This window comes from Eleutherodactylus coqui, chromosome 1 (assembly GCF_035609145.1).
Source record: "Eleutherodactylus coqui strain aEleCoq1 chromosome 1, aEleCoq1.hap1, whole genome shotgun sequence".
Classification (NCBI taxonomy): Eukaryota; Metazoa; Chordata; class Amphibia; order Anura; family Eleutherodactylidae; genus Eleutherodactylus; species Eleutherodactylus coqui.
The window spans coordinates 500,544,962-500,565,490 of NC_089837.1; the positions used below are offsets into that span (position 1 = coordinate 500,544,962).

At 47.5% G+C, this 20,529-nt stretch overlaps 1 protein-coding gene across 1 annotated transcript in view; it reads left to right on the plus strand.

The window, feature by feature from the left end:
* The window catches only part of CTSC (cathepsin C), a 34,131-nt gene extending 16,590 nt beyond the window's left edge, over window positions 1–17,541 (plus strand). The window contains exons 3-7 of the mRNA XM_066587113.1: window positions 148–311; window positions 2,067–2,222; window positions 10,633–10,745; window positions 10,823–10,954; window positions 13,823–17,541. Coding sequence (XP_066443210.1) covers window positions 148–311; window positions 2,067–2,222; window positions 10,633–10,745; window positions 10,823–10,954; window positions 13,823–14,325 — 1,068 coding nt within the window. The 3' untranslated portion in view covers window positions 14,326–17,541. The remainder of the gene's footprint in view (window positions 1–147; window positions 312–2,066; window positions 2,223–10,632; window positions 10,746–10,822; window positions 10,955–13,822) is intronic.
* Window positions 17,542–20,529: the final 2,988 nt, after the last annotated feature.

Consider the following 20,529-nt stretch of genomic DNA (forward strand, 5'->3'; position numbering starts at 1 on the left):
ACCTCTCTTGCAGAGGTTGTTGGCACCGCCGCCGCCCCCCCCCCCCCCCCCCCCTTCCCCCTTTCCATCCAACCATAGATTTTGGTAATGTTTGCACTGACAGCGTATCGCTTGTGGTTATTGATCATCGTTGTTCTTCACTTTCAGTTTGAGAAACATGGAGCCAATGTGACCAGCTTCTGCCACGACACATTTCCTGGCTGGGTGCACGATGTGACGGGCCATAACTGGGCTTGCTTCGTCGGAAAAAAAGTCTCCAATTCCTCGGGTGTGAAGGTAAACCCGTCGCCATTTCCCAAGAAAGGAGGATGGTGAGTGTTGTGGAAGAAAATTGATTGTAGATCATAATGTGTAATTCTCTGCAGGACCCAATGGGGTCAAGGGGCGAAGGTCCTAGCAGCACCCTGTGCATTGATTTGTGGCAGCACTGCGTGCTTACGCCGAGGGTTACTATTCTTCTTAGGCTTACATTATGAAATGTAAATGCTGCCATGTTACATTGATAACATGCCAGCATTTGCAGGTAGTAACGTAAGCCTAAGAAGAATAGTAACCCTTGGCGTAAGCACGCTGCCCTGCCACAAATCAATGCAGACGCTGCAGCGTGTGTGCTCCGTACCGGACATCGCCTCACCCCTCCGTCCTGGGCACAGGTTTTCAGCTCCATTCCGTCAGCCATATCGGTGCTCCCTCATGGCTGCTCCCGGCAAAGCAGAGTAACTTGCCTTGGAGTTCCCTGCTGCCTAAGGCACGCTGCGCTTGTAGAGTCAGGAGGGATCCGCCTTCTCAGCTGCCGCCGGGGAAGCCACTTGCTGCTGGAGGTGCGCAGCTGCAGCACCACCGGCCGATGTATGGCTTTACTACAAATCTTTACTGGCGTTTCAGAACCTGCAGCCGAGGAAACTGTCCAGCCAATTGGGTACAGGGGGTGTCACCACCCCTTCCCATCAATCTTGGCTCCACCAGGAATTCCTGGTGGTGTCAAGATACAATACCCAGAGAACACGGGGTTAATCTACTGCTGAACTTGCTCTATTGTTGGCTGCTGACTCGGAGTGGTGGGGGGAGGCTCCTGCTGCAGCCGGCTGTCATACACAGGACAGTGAGGGGTCATGGCTGATCTCCGGGGACACGAGATTTCTTTACACTTCTCAGTCATCCATACCCCCTTAGTGATGGTAACTTGGGAGCTTGAACCACAATATTAAGGCGTTCTGGAAACTGCCAAAATAACAAGAATATTCCATCACCTTATAAGCCGTGAGGGTCTGACCTCCTTTGCACTGACTTGGCTCTGCATCCCTTTCTGTGTTTTCTCTGGATGTGCAGAAGACGGTGGCTCAGATCCATTTGTGTGAATGACTGTTGTGCTGCCATTCCTAGGGGAACTCTGTGCAGGGAGGAAATAAAAGGGGTCACAGCCCTGTGGTCCATTCATTCTCAGTACTGGTGGGGGTCCTAGAAGTCAGACCTTTCCCCACTGAACATAAAGTGATTAGGAAAAACTACTATTAAAGCCTATTATATTTGGTGGGCGCCTTTTTGGTCATTTCATAGCTTCTGGAGGGTTCACATGTCCAATGATACCTTAATTCAGAGGTGTACTGATAATGGGGTATATACAGGGGGCCTAAAAGTTGTGAGGATCTTAATTTAAAAAAAAAAACAAAAAAAAAAAAAACCTTGTTTAAAGTTTAACTTTGCAGCCTGCGTTGAACTTTTTACATGCGTTAATAATTTTCACACCTACAATTCTAGTTGAACAGAAGTATTTCCTAAAGAGTAGAACTTGTGAGACAAGATTTCTGGTCAGATATGAATACACAGCGTACCGCCTAGTATTAAACATAATCCGATCCTAAATCTGACCGAGTGAACTTTGAACACTGTTCCAACAGAAGGAGACTGATTTCAAAGTCCGCTGATGCATTTGCATTGACTTGAGATGGAGGTCAGAATGTGTTAGTGCAGCCTCATCTGGGCTGGGCGAGTCACTTTTGGGCACTGGATTGCGAAAGGCTCTGTTCTCCCTATAACCTGGTTCTTACCCCTTTTTCTTTCCTCAGGCTCGCCAGCATGCCCTTCAGAAGCAACTACGGATTTGTGGAACAAATAAACTCTGTTCAGAAGTCTTGGACTGCGAGGGTCTACCCCGAAATGGAACGATTCTCCATGGAGGATCTTCTGAGAAGAGCTGGGGGGCGTAGCTCTAAAATCCCAAGGTATGACTGTAGAGGAAGAGAGAAAAATTCTTGTAAGTGTAATGGTCTCTGATGCTTCCAAGATGGAAAATGTAGGATGGAGGCGGTATGGGTGCTCTCATGTAACTGTCCACGCGTGGATCGTAGAAGCACATGTAGACTGCCTACATACCGCTCAGATACAGGCCAGTGTAAAGGCTAAACTCTGAGATTGCAAAGAAAGTGTAGGCACCCCCCTCCTGTCATGGGGTGCTGATGGGTTGCCATGGCATTCTCCCAAGCCTGCTATGGACTTCAGCCCCTTAAAACCTTCAAAGGGATTTTCTGGCACTAAGCTATTGATGACCCACCCTCAAGATCGGTCATCAATAGTCAATCAGTGGATTAATCCGTTGCTCAGGATCCTTGACTCAACCAGTTGATTGAAGTGAGCACAACGACACTTCATTCCCTACCATTCACAGCGCTGTGCATTGTATAGGGGCTGTGCCTGGTATTGCAGCTCTATCTCATGGAGGTTTTCTCAGACCACTGGCATGTCGTAGCTCGAACGGGCTGTGGCGCTCACTGCAGCCTCTTCAATAAGGTGATTGGTGGGAATCCCAAGCGTCAGATCCCCACTGATCAGCTATTGATGACCTAGTCTGAGAATAGGTCATCAATTGTTTACACCGGGAAAACTCCCTTTAATGGGCTGCTTGTAACGGTACAACGGGGCTCCAGAATTAATTTAAATCTAAGAGCCAAGTTGAATTTGGTCCGGTTTGGACCAGACTTTTTGAGAGATTTCGCCCATGTGGTGGTTGAGGCCCTAACTTTATTTTTTTTCCCCTTCTGCTACCAAAGTAACTCTTTGCTGCAATAAATAAATAACTCTACACTACAATGCAGTACAGGAATATGGTTCCCATTTTGTTTGCAATTTTGATATGTAATTAGTATAGTCTCTGATCGCAGGGCGGATAAGGTGACGGTTGAGATTGGTGGGTCATTTTTACATATTTTTGTAACTTTTTACACTTATTTTTGCAACTATTTCACACCTATGTCATATTAGACCTCTAGAGGGACAATCATGATGGCAAATTTTTTCTATTTCACACTTTTCCACTGTAGCTTGGGCATCCATAGGAGCCCCAGTTACATGGAAAACCTTCCCCTGCAGTGATACTAGGCACTAACGGAGCTGATCTGGGTCTCCCACCTGCCAGAAGGCACCCGTCAACCGCATGATCGCTGGGTGGAATGATGAGCGGCACTTCCGATTTCTCTATTCACTACATGGTGCTCTATAGCCCATAGAAGAAGGCAAAAGGGGGTTAAAATTCGCTTCTGCCTTTTTTCCCAGTCCCCAGCAGTCGCTGACAATTCGCCGTGCTCCTGTGAGACTGCAGGAGCATTAATCCCAAACCGTAATCTTACAATGGCGCAGGATTAAAGCTCAGACCTAAATGCTATATATTTACAGCATTTGGTCCTATTTGTTGGGTTAAAAGGGTTTTCCGTGGAAGCCATATTGATGAACTATCCTTCTAGCTGATCGGCTGGGGTCTGTTGCTCAGGACCCTGACTGATCAGCTGAGCGGGTGCGTGCTGTCAGCGCCGCATATACAGGGGTCAGAGCAAAAGCAGCAGAAGTCTCTGTGCCAGCCTCTGTAGTGGCCGGACCTCTGGCCACGCGGTCAGTGAGTTACTGGTTGCTGTCACGATGGGTCACAGGTCCCAGAAAACCCAACCTGAAACTCGCAGTATACCCGTTTGACCTACACTTGGTTATGCAACCCCTGCCATAGCCTAAGGTTACCACATGGCTCCAACCTAATATTTCCAAGCTCCCACCTGTTGATTAACGGGAGCTGCACCTGTTTGCAGACAGGTGACCTCCCTTATAATCCTGTTACAGCAGGCCAGCGCCTCCAGTAACAGGAACCGTGGGGAGGCAACGCTGATGGGAACCGAGTAGCACGTGCTTCTCCTTCATGGCTCCTTGACGGCCTATGTTGTGGACATGGAGGTGCAACTCTCGAAATGGTACTGAAGTAGGTAGTTTTACCCAGTTCTTCTTTATTAAAGGTTTACAAAAACAGCCAATGTTTAACGCGTTTGAAATGACTGTATTGGGTGCGGGATATGGCGGAGGTTTCTCCTACTCTCTAGAATGGTAGCAACCTCCGGCCATTGGTAAACAGTGCTGCGGGCCCCCGTGACCCTGCATATGGTGGCACATGGCCTTTATACTCCGCAGGTGGTTATGTGCGGTACACCTGTTTGGCTTGTTTATTTCGATGACTCTTCCCCGCAGGCCACACTACCTCCAACCAAGCTCAATCTCTGCCTGCGGGACACACCGCTGCCTCTTCTCCTGGGTAACATGCTGCCCACGACCCTGCGTCCACAGCGCACACAAGTGTCCCTGCGCAGCCTTCAGCTGCCCTCATGCCACACGCTGGCCTCACAGCCACACTACCCTCATGCCTATTTATAAGTGCGTCTGCCATGAGGAGGAACCGGAGGCACACACTGCAGAGGGTTGGCAGGGCCAGGCAACGACCCTCTTTGAAAGTGTTGGCGATAGCCCACAATGCTGTTGAGAATTGATGCTAAATTGACGTTCGATCATCATTCCAATCCTGTGCCACCTCCGTCGCAAAATTGTCAGACGCAAACGTGGGCATAAAGGGGACTCGGGTGCCAGCACCTCTACACATCTCCACAATGCAGCAATACTGTGTGTGTGAAGCACGTGAGCGGGCCCAGAGTCAGGCTCGGTCCCAGCCTCCACTTTGTGTGACCCTAGGTGCTGCAAGTTGCATAGCAATGGGAAATCCATGTGTCCCCACACAATTCATTCTGTGTAGGTGTTAAATAGCTCAACACCGCAGTGGGAAGTATTTGAGTTCCTTGGGCTTGCCTATGCTGTCTGTGCACAAAGATGGTATTACACAGGGAGAAATCAGAGTGCCCAAACATGGGAGAGTTTCACCCCACCAAGGACCTCTGCCCACATTTCTACCCTAGTCAGTCAGTGTGTTTGTGCCAGACAGGTAAAACAACGCAATGGGAAGACTTTGTGCTCCACAGCATAGGCGAGCCCAAGGAACTCAAGCATGGTATTACACATGAGGAAATCAGAGTGCCCAAACATGGCAGAGTTTCACCCCACCAAGGACCTCAGCCCACATTTCTACCCTAGTCAGTCAGTGACTTTGTGCCGGACAGGTAAAACACCGCAATGGGAAGTCTTTGTGCACTCACAGCATAGGCAAGCCAAAGGAACCCAAAGAAAGTATTAAACATGAAGCAATTACAGTATCCAAACATGGTAGACTTTTACTCCGTCGAGGACCTCGGCCTCTGTACACACCCTCAGCAATCGTGGGCATAAAGCGGACTTCAATGCTAGTACAGCAGTGAACGTCTCATTAAATCAGTTACGGTTGCTCTCACTGCTCCAAAGACTGGATTAACCAGGAAGATGTTCCACAGGCCCAATCTGGCGCAGTTGCATGTCCCCCAGGACATAGGCCTCTGCCCACACCCTCAGCAATCGTGGGCATAAAGCGGACTCTGATGCTAGTACAGCAGTGAACGTCTCTTTAATGCAGTAACGCTCCTTTTGTTTGGCCCAAACCAGTTCCTCAGATAACTGTGGTAACACGAGAAAAAATACATGATGCCCAGTGCTGATCCCCTGACCCCAAGCAGGAGGAGGAGGTGGCATTACAAGGCCAAGAAACCATGACCAGGACCGCTAGAGTCTGTGTGGGAAGTGTGTGAGCGGGCCCAGGGTCAGGCTCGGTCCCAGCCTCCACCTTGTGTGACCCAAGGTGCCCTGAGTTGCATACCAATGGGAAATCCATGTGTCCCAACACAGATAGCTCAACACCGCAATGGGACGTCTGAGTTCTTTCGGCTCACCTATGCTGTCGGTGCACAAAGATAGTATTACATAGGAAGAAATCAGAGTGCCCAAACATGGGAGAGATTCACCCCGCCAAGGAACTAGGCCTCGGCCCACATTTCTACCCATGTCAGCCAGTGTATTTGTACCAGATAGGTAGAACACCACGATGGGAAGTCTTTGTGCACCCATAGTATAGGCAGACCCCTGTAGCAAAGGTATAGGCAGACCCCTGTAACATTGGTGTACCATGAGTGTAGGCGAAGGCTGGAAAAATTAGTTAGATAACAGTATAGGCGATGGCCCGAAAAATTGGTGTACCGAGAGTACAAGTGTACCCCTGAAAAACAGTATAAATGAGGTAGTTCGCAGCAGGCTAGGAAATATTTGAGTGCAGTTTCACGGTGAGAGCTGGTTGTATGGCACTGCAGGCTGAGAACGCTATTACTGAAAGGCTGGGAACAGGCCTAGATGCGTAATACAAAAATGGATGCACTACAACTCCCAGCAGGCCCCAACTAAAATGCACATGGTCAGATGTAACCCAACGAAGGAGCTTTGGGGTTTTTGTAGACAGGATCCTACACTACCACTTTCGCTATACTCTGTATAATAGACTGCAGACTGAGAAGGCTATAGCTGTAATGGCCTGCACAGCCCGAGATGAGAAAAAAAATTGTGCACTACTGTTCCCAGCCAGCCACAACAGTAATGCACATGGTCAGATGTAGCCCTAAAAAGGACCGTTGGGGTTTTTGAGGACAGGATCCTACACGAACACTTTCCCTATGGCAGCAGCAGCACTTTCCCTATACTCTCCCAGCGTGTGTCTGAGGCGAGCCGCGGGCGGGACCGCTTTAAGTACTCGGCAGTCACATGATCTCGCCAGTCCCTCGCTGCAGGGGTGTGGGATAGGGCTGGCATGTCACAGGAGGAAGTGGTAATGCCTTCACCGCATGTCTATTGGCTAGAAAATGGCGCTAAAAATGCAGGGAAGGAAATGGAATTGACTCGAGTACCGCGTGGTGCTTGTCTCGAGTAACGAGCATCTCGAACACCCTAATACTCGAGCGAGCATCAAGCTCGGACGAGTACGCTCGCTCATCTCTAATATTTACACAATTTCAGTGACGTCAATAGGCCATTTTGGTCCATAATATAGACCAAGATAGGATATGCTCTGGTATTTCCAGACTTTGGATGCATTGATGATTACTTTGGTCGCCATCTGGAGGCCTGCACAATATACTGCAATACAGGAGTATTGGCGGACCTTGTACAAAGTGATCAGACTATCGCACGTTCCCTATGGGGACTCCAAAGGGAAAAAAAAACATTTTAGAAAAATATGAAGTTAAACATTAGTTGCATTACTGCATCCATAACTCCAAACTGTGGCATGATCACCCAGCGACCGCCATTGAAGGGAAAAATCCCTTTCTCTAGATGGATTCGCTGTGACTGGTTCCCTTCTAGGTCGGTCAGCATGTGCCCCCACTCACTGCAGGTCAGTCTGAGGGGAAGAGAAACCCTGCAGCACGTTGACTTATTAACCTCTTAGTAACTGCCATAAAAGGGCGTTTCAGTTACTAAGGTGGGCTTTAAACCTGTACATCTTTTTAAGGCCATAGATTGGCAGACAGCCAGGCTCCTGCTGGAACTTCCAGGGATGGAGAACCCTCAGATCCTGTCAGTTTGACCACTTGGATGCCCTAATTAATAGCACTGTAGCATATAAGAAGATGACGGGGGAAGCGGGTTCTTCCTGTCACCCATTTGCACCCTGCAATGCGGTTGCAAGGTACTAATGAGTCTCCATGGCAGCTGAAGGCCTGCATGTCTGCTATATAACTCGGCCTCTTAGACCCCGCCTCCAGTAGTCTAATAGGCTGATGTCATTGGCATTGTAGAAGTAATAAAATGTGTTTTTGTTTTTTATTTTTTTTATTTTTTATAACACTGTCCCTGTGGGGGACTTGCACCATAGCACCTATGATTGCTATGATAAAGCATTGCAGGACTTTTGTCCTGCAATGCCTTATTGCTTATATTAGTGTTCACACGCTATAACAAAGCAGGACGCAAGAGTCCGATGTCATCAGAGGGAGCGCCCTCCCTCTATAAACCCTTTATATGCCACACGCTACATAGATTGCGGTGTGTAAGGGGTTAACAGCGGGGGTTGCTGTCCCGCTGTTGCAGCAGGAGGTCAGCTATCGCTGACAGTCGGATAGCGCGGGATCTCTTCTGATCTCGCGCTATCCCCAGGACATAAATGTGTGTCCTGTTGCGTTAGGTGCCACTCTGCCAGGACCTACATTTATGTCCGGTGGCAGGAAGGGATTAACCCCTTGAGTGGCATGCCCAGAAAATTTCCGGGGACGAGCTCCACTGCTCATAGCAACATAGCCCGGAAGATTTCCGGGCTATGTATCACTATGGGAGCTGCAGAGCACAATGCTACAAGCTGTGACATTGTGCTCTGCCTGCACAGCCCCACAGAGAACAAAGCAAGGGCTTTGAAAAACCAGCAGAAGATATTGCCGACATGTGGGCAATGTCCTGCTTTGTTTACAGGTTGCCATAGAGACCATCGGCTTGTCAGAAGCAAGCCGATGGTCTCTGTGGCAGGGAGAGCTGGTTGTTAGCTGTCAGAGGACAGCTAGGTACTAGCTCTTACAGCAGAGATCAGAGAAAACCTCCGATCTCTGCTGTGTTAACCCTTTACATGCTGCAGTCTATGTGACTGCAGCATGTAAAGGGCTGTCACTGCAGCATGTAAAGGGCTGTCACCATCAGACCCCCGGAATGTGATCAGGGGTCCTGATGGGTCCCTGTGGAAGTCCCCTAAAGGGACAAAAAATAAAAAAATTTTAAAAAAAAGTAAAAAAAACACTTGTCTCCCTTTACTTTGTAAAAAATCAAAAATACAATCACACATGTGGTATCCATGCATCGTAATTACCCAGAGAAGGAAGTTAATACATTATTTAACCCCTTAATGACATGGCCCCTTTTTTTCTTTTTTCCCCATTTCTTTTTTTCCTCCCCCCTGTTTAAAAAATCACAACTTGTCCCGCAAAAAACAAGCCCTCATATGGCCATGTCAATGGAAAAATGAAAAAGTTATGGCTCTTGAGACGCAACTGCAAAACTAGTTGAAATTCAATGATTAGACCATTTTAAAAAACCTGCCCTGGTGGGCACGAAAGGGTGGTAGGAAACCTGCCACTCAAGGGGTTAAAGGGAAAAGTGGTGTCGGAAAACAATTTATATTAATCACATAATATATTATTAGATATATAATATTCTTTCAAGAATTTCTGGTAGTTTTTTGATTTTTCTTTGCAGTTAAAATCTAGAATGTTTGTTTTATTTATTGAAATCCTGCAATTTTTTAATTTTTCTTTATTTTTTTACACTGATTAGAGTCTAGTAATAGTCCGATATTTCCTGATCTGTAGAGGAAGCTTTCCAGCAGTTGTCTCACTGACCTCACAGGCCGGATTACACTGAGAGGTGACACCTACATGTAAACACCGGACCCACCAGTCACTATAGGTGAGGTCAGTGTGCAGGAAAGGGGAGGAGGTGAACTGGGACAACAGAGCCTAAGGCCTCCTGCCCACGGCTGTGTCGGACTTGCCAGCGGAATATTGCAGCAGAGTCTGACACAGTGCCCCCTTCCCCTACACCACCCTCCCAAAGACCCCATACTCGCCTCTCTGGATCTGCCATGCGAGTCCCGTTCGATATGCAGCGCAATACACGTGGGTGTTGATGCGTAGTCGCGCAAATTCTCCGTCTGTCGTGTGATACTTCCGCTGTGAGTACAGCGGGCTTCCGTTGACTACAATGGAAGCCAGCCGCACATTTTTCTGTGGCGATTAGAACTGGCAGCAGTTTTTTGCGCTACAGAATTCCGAGGTAGAATTCTGCAGCATGAAGATTGAAATGCAGACGGCTATTGGGTTCTATCGAACCTAATGGCTGCGGGATAACGCCGCGGAAGTCCGTCTGTGGGAATCGGCCCTTATACTAGTCTGTTGGTTCCTGATCTGTAGAAGCTTTGCAGCAGTCATGTCACTGACATCACAGGCCGGATTACAAGGAGAGCTGACCTCTGTCTGTAGATAACACCGGACCCACTAGTCAGTATAGGTAGTCATCTGTGACTATCTACTGCCCCTCCCAGCATTGTGACGTCTGCACGGGTCACGCAGCAGGTCTAGAACAGTCTCCAATAGAAGTCTATGCATCCCCTGCTGTCCATTGTGAGAATGGCCCATAAGGCTGCAGTACAGGATTTAGAGCAATTCGTGAGATTCCACTTTGGAAAGATGGCCGCTCTAGTCATATATAGCCAACAGAATTTAAAAAAAATGTCTGTCTGTCTTTGCTGATCCAGTCCCTTAAGAAACACAATAGGCCAGTCACTAATGGGTTAATCCCATTCACATATGTGCGGTCTTGCTGTGAAATGATGTGGGCCTAGAGTCTTACTAGAAGTGATGTGTTCTTCTCTTCCAGCATTCCTCCTCCTGCCCCTCTGCCCACCGATGAGAAATATCAAGGTCTCCCTGACGCTTGGGATTGGCGCAATGTTGGTGGGCAGGACTATGTCAGCCCTGTGAGAGACCAAGGTACAGTTATACAACATACAGACTACTTGTCTTAGAGTAAAGCCTCGGAGCGAAGACTTACACTTCTCTGTATCCAGGATCGTGCGGTAGCTGCTACTCATTTTCCGCCGTGGGGATGATGGAAGCCCGTATCCGTGTTCAGACCAAACTTAAGCAGAAGCCGATCCTGAGCCCCCAACAAATCGTCTCCTGCAGTAATTACTCCCAAGGTGAGTAGTTATATTCTTCACTGCTTCAACTCTCAGGTGCCCAACCTTGGCACCCGTCACTTAAAGCCAAGGGGGCACCTCAGGGTAATGGTTCAAAGTCTTGGCTAATTTTCTCCTGCATAGACCCTCCAGTAATAAAATCTTGACTTTCTGCAGTCATGGCTTAAGGACACTTTAGATCTTACTGCACATACATGTAGATGTCGTATGCAGTGAACAGTTGTAAACCGAACAACTATTTAAAGCGTATCTACATCTTCAAGCTTTTTAATATATACCAGAATCTCCTTACCCTCATTTGCTGCTGCCTGCACTTTGTTTCATCTCTGTAAGGTCTGGGTTTTTTTTTCAGGTGGTCTTCCCCATTGTTCTGCTATTTCAATACTTACAGGGAAGGAAGGTGTAGCAAGCTTAGCTTTCTGCCAGTAGTTCACTGTCCTGACTTCCTTGCCCTTACTTACCATACTGCATTGCACTGTCTTGGGTCTAGGGTCTAATCAGCAGGGAGGCAGCATGTGGATGCCCACCCCTCTGCTTTCCCACAAGGATTCAAGCATTTGCAGGCATTCTGGTCAAATGGTTAGTTGTGTGTGTGTGTGTGTGTGTGCACATATATACTCGCACTAACATCAGGAGAAGCCGAGATTGTGGAGATCATTATTGCAGATCTGTCAGCCTACAGCCAGTGAGTGCACAGGAACTACCTGTGAAGATCGCTCCTCCCTCTGTTACTTAAAAAGAAAAGTTTGTTCTGGTTACTAGAAAAGCTCTGTACCTAGGGACAGGTGGATTACAGAGAAGCTGGAAGGGAGACCCTTAGGGGCAGCAACTTCAAATGTTGGCAGTGGTAAAGCAGCAGTTTTTAATGCAAATTTGGGACTAGTTCAATGATAAAAAAAACTTTCCCCGCGCTCCAAGGGTTAAAGAACTGTGGTAGACCCTAAGGTCCAAAGGCTAAATAAACCAGTCTTTATTGGTAGTGCTACGCGTTTTGGTGTTAATATTACGCCTTTCTCAAAAAAAAATTACAGTTACAATGTGTGTATATAATATTATTAAACTTACACATGTGGTGCTCGCCGCGGACGGCGTTCTGTCTTTGGCCGGTGCGTCAACCCATGGGAAGAGTTTTGAGTTGTGACCAAAGGTCTCACGGTGTGGAACGCTTTTTCTTTCCTTTCTCTTTCTTTTCTGCCCTCCAAACATTTTATGAATGAAGAGAAAGTGGTAGAGCGCATGTTGTGTTTCACAAAGTGAGAGGTCTGGTCCTGTGACATTTGGTCACATTACCCAAAACTCCCCCAATGGGATGACTCGCCGGCCCGAAGCCAGAACGGCGTCCGCGGTGAGCACCAGACTGTAACTAGTTTTTTGCTTGAGAAAGGCGTAGCATTGACGCCCAAACGCATAGCACTACCATAAAGACTGGTTTAGTTAACCTGTGGACCTTGGTCTATCATAATTCTCTTAACCCGTGGAGTGTGGGGAATTTTTTATTAGTAGATGAGCATAAGCTGTCTAGTAGATGAGCATAAGCTGTCTGCAAAGTAGCAAATCCAATTTGCCAAACATTTATGCTCAGTGTGATTGTTCTCAGTAAGAGAAACCATGATGTTACAGCGAGCTTTGAGTTCTTATCAAACCTTCATCAGGCTATAATAAAACTGGTTTTCGATGGCCACAATTATAACCTACAAATGCAGTGGGCACCCCTCTTGATCTAATTAAATGTTCACACAAATTTGAGACTTAAAGAACACCAGACAATCTGAGCAAAGAAATACTTAATCAGTCCACTGAGCTGAGGAATGTGACAGTTTTATGATGTCTGTTATCTATGGCCATTTCGATGCCCTCAAGAATGGAATGAGCCTCGGCCCAGGATTCTTGCATAAATGGAGATTATGAAAGGTGTTACAGGTGTCCTCTTCCCATTTTTTTTTTTTTCATAAAAATTAAGAAATTGATTGTAAGAATGTTGCCCTCCAATAGGTGGTAGAGCAGAGGTAGTGTTTCCATCTCCTTCTAATTGCAGATTTTAAAGAAGAGATCTTTTTGTTAGGATACCTTTTTAATGGCCATCTACAAGATTTACCTGGTTTCTCACTGTTGCACTTTACTGGCCAACACGGTACCAATGGGGATGACAGCTGTAGTACAGGGACATCCTCACTGTTAACGGTGGCAGTGGGAGAAATCTAGGGTGCTACGGGTCTGTACTGGTAACTAGTGGGGTACCACAGGGGATTGTGCCGTAGATGATACAAACTATGTACAGTAATTAACCTAAGAGCACGCAAGGCAGTTGTAAGAGGATCTGAATAAGTTGGGGGAAGAAAAGTAGCCAATGAGGTTTAAAATGGATAAATGTAAAGTTCTGCACATGGGCAGAGGAAATACAGGTCACCATTACATGCTAAATGGGAAACCACTGGGGAACACTGACATGGGAAAAAGGATTTTAGCTAACTGGAGCAACCAGTGTCAGGCAGCTGCTGCTAAGGCACCTAGGGTCATGGGGTGCATCAGAAGAGGCCTAGGGGCGCATGATGAGAACATTGTTCTTCCTCTTTACAAGTCAGACCACACATGGAATATTGTGGACAGCTTTGGGCACCGGTACTCAAGGAGGACATATCAGAGCTTGAGAGGGTGCAAAGACGGGCAACTAAAGTAATAAACGGAATAGGCGGACTACAATACCCAGAGAGGTCATCACAACTGGGATTATTTAAGTTATTAGGTTGCCCCTCAGATTTCCCCCTTTTACGTATATTAGGGGACAATACAGAGTTTCTTGGACCGCTCTTGCCCATACAGATCCTGCCTTAGATGTCTTGAGACTCACTACTTTCCTATCTCCCACAGGCTGTGACGGTGGCTTTCCTTATCTGATCGCTGGTAAATACATCCAAGATTTCGGCATCATAGAAGAGTCCTACATGCCGTACACCGCCTCCGATTCTCCCTGCACCCTGAAAGACAGCTACTACCAATACTACACCGCCGCGTACCACTATGTGGGGGGGTTCTACGGTGGCTGCAACGAAGCCTATCTGAAATATGAATTGGTTATGGGGGGTCCTGTAGCTGTAGCTTTTCAAGTATATGACGATTTTTCGTTCTATCAGGGAGGGATCTACCACCACACCGGGCTACAGGACAGATTCAACCCCTTTCAGGAAACTAACCACGCTGTCCTCTTGGTGGGGTACGGAGCAGATCCCAGCACTGGCGAAAAATACTGGCTCGTGAAGAACAGCTGGGGACCTGCATGGGGCGAGAAGGGTTACTTCCGAATACGCAGGGGCTCAAACGAGTGCGCTATTGAAAGTATCGGCGTAGTTGCAACACCTATTCCAAAATTGTAAAAAAAAAAAAAACTGGAGGAATCGTCCAGTGTTTGGAGACGGAGGCGAAATTACTCAATGCTGGATGTGCCCAGTAATGGGTTAATTGTGAAAACTTTCTTTTATAATCACGCTGACTTGCATAACTAGCAAACTTTATTTTAGGGCACGTTCGCACATGGCGGAACTGGTGCAGATTTTCCTCAGCAGCTCAAAATATTCAACGGATGTTTGTGCAGATCCCCAACAATCCGCTACGTGTGAACGTGCGCTTCTGCTGTTGATGGCCGGCCCTTTTAGGAAGAGTTGTCAATAGTTGACTGGCTGAGGTCTGCAATTCGGGATTCCTGCTGTGTCCAGACAGGGCCTAGATAGCGGATGGCGCTGTCAACCTTGCAGTGGCCCATGTTGGTATTGCGTTCTGTTAAGAGCTGTGCCTTTTGTAACAAGATGGCGCAGTAACCGCGTGCAGGAACAGCTGATGCCTCTTTATATCTGCTTTTACACTCTGAAAACCTATAAACTTTTTCACTGGAATGTTTTGTTTTTGATAGTTTTGTAGCTCCACCCCAAACCCCTCCTCCAAAGCACCCGCTGTACCAAAGAGTTGATCTATGATCAAGTAGAACAATGTTGCACCAACACAGTTTCAATCTGCCAGTCTTTTTTTTTTTTGCCAATCATACTAGTTGAACTTGGTGGGATTGGCTGATGGGTTTTACCTGGGTGGTGAAGTTGCGCCCATGTCTGCCGCTGGCAGCGGCCATGTTTTTACTATCGCTCTGATCACCGGACTGTAGTCAATCACTGCGCACGAGTCACTTCTTCTAGGTTCAACTTTTGATCGCAGATCTAGTGACCTGTTTTGGAGATTTCAGATCAAAATATTGGAGTATTCTGTGTTTTTCCCGTTAACCCCTTGTGGACGCTGCCTATTTTTGGCCACAAAGACGACAATTTTGGGGGGGATTTTCAGCTCCCCTTTTCAAAAGCCATAACTTTTTTTTTTTTTGCTGTCGACACGGCCGTCTATGGGCTTGTTTTCTGCGTGAAAACTATAGTTTTTTTTATTTGTACATCCGGCTTTTTTGATCAGTTTAATTTTTTTTTGTGAGGTAAAAGGGAATGAGCAAAAAAGGTGTGTTTTTTGTTTTCGTACACTGTTTATGTCTCTGAATGATAGCCGCTATAATGATGCATTGCAGGATTTCTGTCCTGCAATGCCTTATCTCTTGTAAATGCGAACATAAACATTGGCAAAGTGGAATGCCAGTATCTGGGTTCCTGTTGTCATGGCAACCCATCGGCCCTCTGCGGGGGTCCGATGACTGACTTCACAGAAGGAGCGTCCTCCCTCTGTGAACCCTTTACATGCCGTGATCTACATAGATCGCAATATGTAGGGAGCAGAGATGAGCGAACATGCTCGTTTAGGACAATTACTCGATCAAGCACCGCTTTTTTTTCGAGTAGCTGCCTACCCGGGCGAAAAGATTCGGGGGGTTGAGCGGAGGTAGCAGTGTGGAACAGGGGGCAAGCGCTCTCTCTTTTCCCCCGGCGCCTCCTGAATCTTTTCACACGATTAGGCAGTTACTCTAAAAAAAAAAGCGATGCTAGATCGAGTAATTGTCCTAAACGAGCACGTTCGCTCATCTCTAGTAGGGAGGTAACAGTGTGGGGCGCTGTCATTATGTACCCCCGCTGTTGTAGCAGGAACCCGGCTATCGGTAACAGCCGACTCCACTGCAGTATGGCGCGGGCTCTGCTTCTGATCCCACGCCATCACGTACGTTTACGTCCTATGGCATTAAGTACCCCACAGCGAGGATGTAACCTTGTGCCATGTGGCATTAAGGGGTTAAACAAGGTTCAACAGCTGATCACCGCTAATAACTAAACCTAGATCAGCAGCATTGTTGGTGCAGCCCGCCCTTGGCAACCTTTCCAGTAGGCCGCACGACGCACTGGAAGCCATTTTCAGTTCCTCCCCAGAATCCGCACGCTACCTGCAGATTTAGACATGAAATTGAAGAAAATGGCTGTGAAATCTGCCTGCACTTCCGTATCGCAATCCGCAGTCAGCCCCGCCGCTCTTAGCATGGACTTGTCTGCGGCCCGCAGCGTAATTCTGTCCTGCGTGAAGAGTCCCTATTTTGTTTCGGCATTTAGCGAATCTATATGTACATCTGTATCTCGTCAGTCTCGCATGTTATTGATTGCTATATATCGGCAAAGAAAAATCATGTGTGTTTTACAAATCATGATCAAATTAATTTTTGAAAAATTTTATCAAAGTATGAAATCTAATCCTAAGGCTGGAGCCAGGCGGCCATGTTGTGTGCAGTCCGGGGGTAGGAACGTGCGCCTCATAGAAACTGTCTGTCTTGTCCACAGCGACCAATCACAGCGCAGCTTTCATTTTACCTCAGCCACTTCAGAGATGACAGCGGAGCTCTGGTTGCTATGGGCAACGGACTGTTTAGCTTTGCTAAAGGAGGCCTGATCTCCCTGTGTACTAGCCCGCTACATGGTCGGGCCACCAAAGCCATACTTTGGTCCTATGGCAGCCCTCCAGTGCCATAATAGAGCAGGACCCTGGCGGTTTATAGGGTTCTGTGGTCATCCAAGTTTGCTGTTGTAGAGCGGCAGGCGTCCGGGTGCTGAGGCCGTGTTACATGCGGATAACCAGCCTTGGGGGTCCCTCTTACACGGCCGATAAATCGTTCAGGTTCCGGCATGAAGGAATCTACTTATCATTCGATGTAAACGCCGCAACTGAACGGCGAATGAGGATTCATCTGCTTCACGTTGTTTCTGCATCCCTAAAACTGAACGACAGATCGGCCGTGTAAACGGGCACCAAAGTCTGTAACGCGCAGAATCAAAAACTGCTATAGCTCCACGCTTCGCAGTGCCCATAGGTGGGCACGGTTCCCGCTACCCGTCCTGGACGCGCCGCCATAAGATGTTTGTTTAGCTTGCCGAGCCGCACTAGCCGTTCGCACTTGGAGCGCTCGCTTACAGGGATTTAATGTGCCTTACAGGAGGAACCTGTCGCCTGCCTACAGCACTGGACACTAAGCTTAGGGGGCTGTGTTTTTGTTTCTTCCCCCATGCTATCCCCTTAGGGAAGCGGCGCCTGCCAGCACTATAAACTATTTAGAGGGATATAATCAGGGCCTTTTTTTTTTTTTTTTTACTATTTGGATTATAAAGAAAATAAAATTTTTAAAGCTTTGTGTTTTTGTTTTTCCTTTGGTATTAAGCGGCGGCCCGCCCGCACTGTGCAAACAGGAGACTTTATAACTGTATAGAGGTTTAATTAAACATGAGGTTCCTGTGACTAGACACTCTGTTGCTATATGTAAAGTATACATGTAGCCGGTGTATATAGTAAGGACCAGCCGGATGCCTCATACCCCTATATGTCAAATGGCGCTCTTCCCTCAGCAGACCCCATCCTTAGCGAGCGCCCTCAGTAACCCGCTAATCTCTGCAGAGCGGGCCGTGTATTAATGCTGCCTGCTGCCACCCACCTGCTAGTTTGTTGCTGGTCTACATGCAGCGCTGCATTGTTTCACCTCCAAGCTGATACATTGTGGCCCCTAGAAGGTGACCTTATACACTTTACAGCTAACTAGTTACACTTAGGCCTCATGTCCACTTGAAAAATACAATCCGCACAGAATCCGCCGCCGGATTCCGCGCGGATTTGCTTTAAATGGTATTTTTTTGTTTTTTTTTGCATGCAGATCTCCGCACACATTGCTATCAATATGATAGCAATGTTGCCGATCGGCGGCAGAAGGGAGCATGCCGCGTTTTCTCCCGCGCGTGAAAAACGCAATTCTTTTAAAATGCCATCTGCGGGTGCAAACATTATTTTAATGGACCGCGGATGGCCCATGATTCCCTATGGGCAAAATCCACTGTGGACTCCGCAATTCCATTTAGCTAGGGGACATGAGGCCTTAAAGGGGTTGTCCCGCAGCAGCAAGTGGGTCTATACACTTCTGTATGGCCATATTAATGCACTTTGTAATGTACATTGTGCATTAATTATGAGCCATACAGAAGTTATAAAAAGTTTTTCACTTACCTGCTCCGTTGCTGGCGTCCTCGTTTCCATGGAACCGTCTCATTTTCAGCGTCTAATCGCCAAATTAGACGCGCTTGCGCAGTCCGGGTCTTCTTCTTTTCTCAATGGGGCTCCGTGTAGCTCCGCCCCGTCACGTGCCGATTCCAGCCAATCAGGAGGCTGGAATCGGCAATGGACTGCACAAAAGCCCTGCGGTCCACCGAGGGAGAAGATCCCGGCGGCCATCTTCAGCAGGTAAGTAAGAAGTCACCGGAGCGCGGGGATTCAGGTAAGCACTGTCCAGTGTTCTTTTTTTAACCCCTGCATCGGGGTTGTCTCGCGCCGAACGGGGGGGAGTTGAAAGAAAAAAAAAACCGTTTCGGCGCGGGACAACCCCTTTAACGTTACATGGTCAAGGGCAAATACAATATAAACCATAGTAAAAATAACTCTCATTACTGAAATGTACCACAAAGTCCAGCAGGAGCATGCTACAGTAGGGATTCAGTCCTTACTGTACAGCATACATAGGAGTTCTGGCCTAACCGCCAAAAATAAGCGATCATGCTAATAATAGTAGAGCTACCTGTGACTTTATATAGCACTGTATTAAAGGGACGCTCCAAGACAAACACTTTTACATCCCTGTACCTCAAAAATACACACACCTCTGATTGCAATATACAGAGGAACGGCCAGTGACAGGCAGTCGCTTCTCTGTAGTGCAGCTCCCTGTTCCATACTTATCAAGCACCAATCTTGAGTGAGGTGGGGTTTTTTTAAAACTTTCCATCTCTTCTATGATGCCTCAGCACACCATTACCTAGAGCGGTGGTGGTGTGCCTATATCATGCATGCCAGAGGGGGCACTCAGAGCCCTCCCTGTGGGCACGTGCCGTTCATTACTAGTACTACCAGAATAAGAGAACCAGATGTCCCTAGGAACTCTATTGACGCTAATGGTGACCAGACATGCCACTCTTGGGATGTCTTTTCATTATGAAAGTGATTACTAGCCAGGTTACTGCGGCTCCCCAACTGGTAATCACTCAGTGGCACTGCTATTATATATGCCTCGGAGGGAGGGGGGTGGTTACTATTACTAGTGGGACCAATATAGGGGGTCACTATTACTACTGGGGACAATATAAGGGTCCCTATTACTACTGAGGCCACTGTGGGGGTCACTAGTACTACTGAGTATCTCCTATATTGGCCTATTACTACCGAGGCCACTGCACGTGGCAGCATACCTCTAGCTGACTTAGGGGGTCTAACAGAGCTGTGAAAATCACACAAGATTTGAGCATCGCAGGACAAACAAATCTCACATGAACCCCCCCCCCCCCTTTTTTTTATTTTTTAAATGGTGTCCTATACATGAGCAATTTGATGTGCGCAATATCTGTCTCGGCCTCAGTATTCAGGTTAAATTGCTGAGTTGCCACTTTGCGATAAATAAGTGGGCTTTGGGTTGCAGTTTGGGCACGTCATCTCTAAAAGGTTCTCGATCACTGAGCTAGAGGCTATACCATTTTTGCCTGCTGCGGGGGACAGTTTAATGATCATTAACTCCTCTAGTCATCTAAATAAGCTACAGGCCATAGGTATACCCACGCCCGAGCAGCTCCGTAAATACAGCCCCAGAACCAAGCTCAGTACATAAATACAGTAGCAGAACTAAGCGACTGTTGGGGTGCTGATGGGCTTGTAGCAGCACCTTGGAACATTAGAGGGGCGCAAACAGCCAGGAGGAGAATGATTCCTATAGCTTCACAAGATGCGTAGGCACAGAGGAAGAACTAAAAGAGGCGAACCACATGGCTGCCCCCCTGGTGATCAGTGCATTGTGCGACTGCATGGGTCGCGTGTAGCTGAGGCCCATCATGTAGGTGATGACTGACTGTGCTGCAGGGGCACTTTTGGCTCTTATGGGAGTACTGCGCCACTTTGGTGGTTTTCTAGGGGTGATGCGTGTTTGATTACTTTGTTTTTGCCTTGAGATACAGAGAATTACAAGAAGTAATCCCCAATTTTGTTGTCCTTTTATCTGCTCCATCTGCATCCCCCTTCATCGCCACAACCCCGGGTAATTAAGATGCACCGTCTCACTCCAGCAAAGGCATGTAAATGAGCCGTCTAATGTC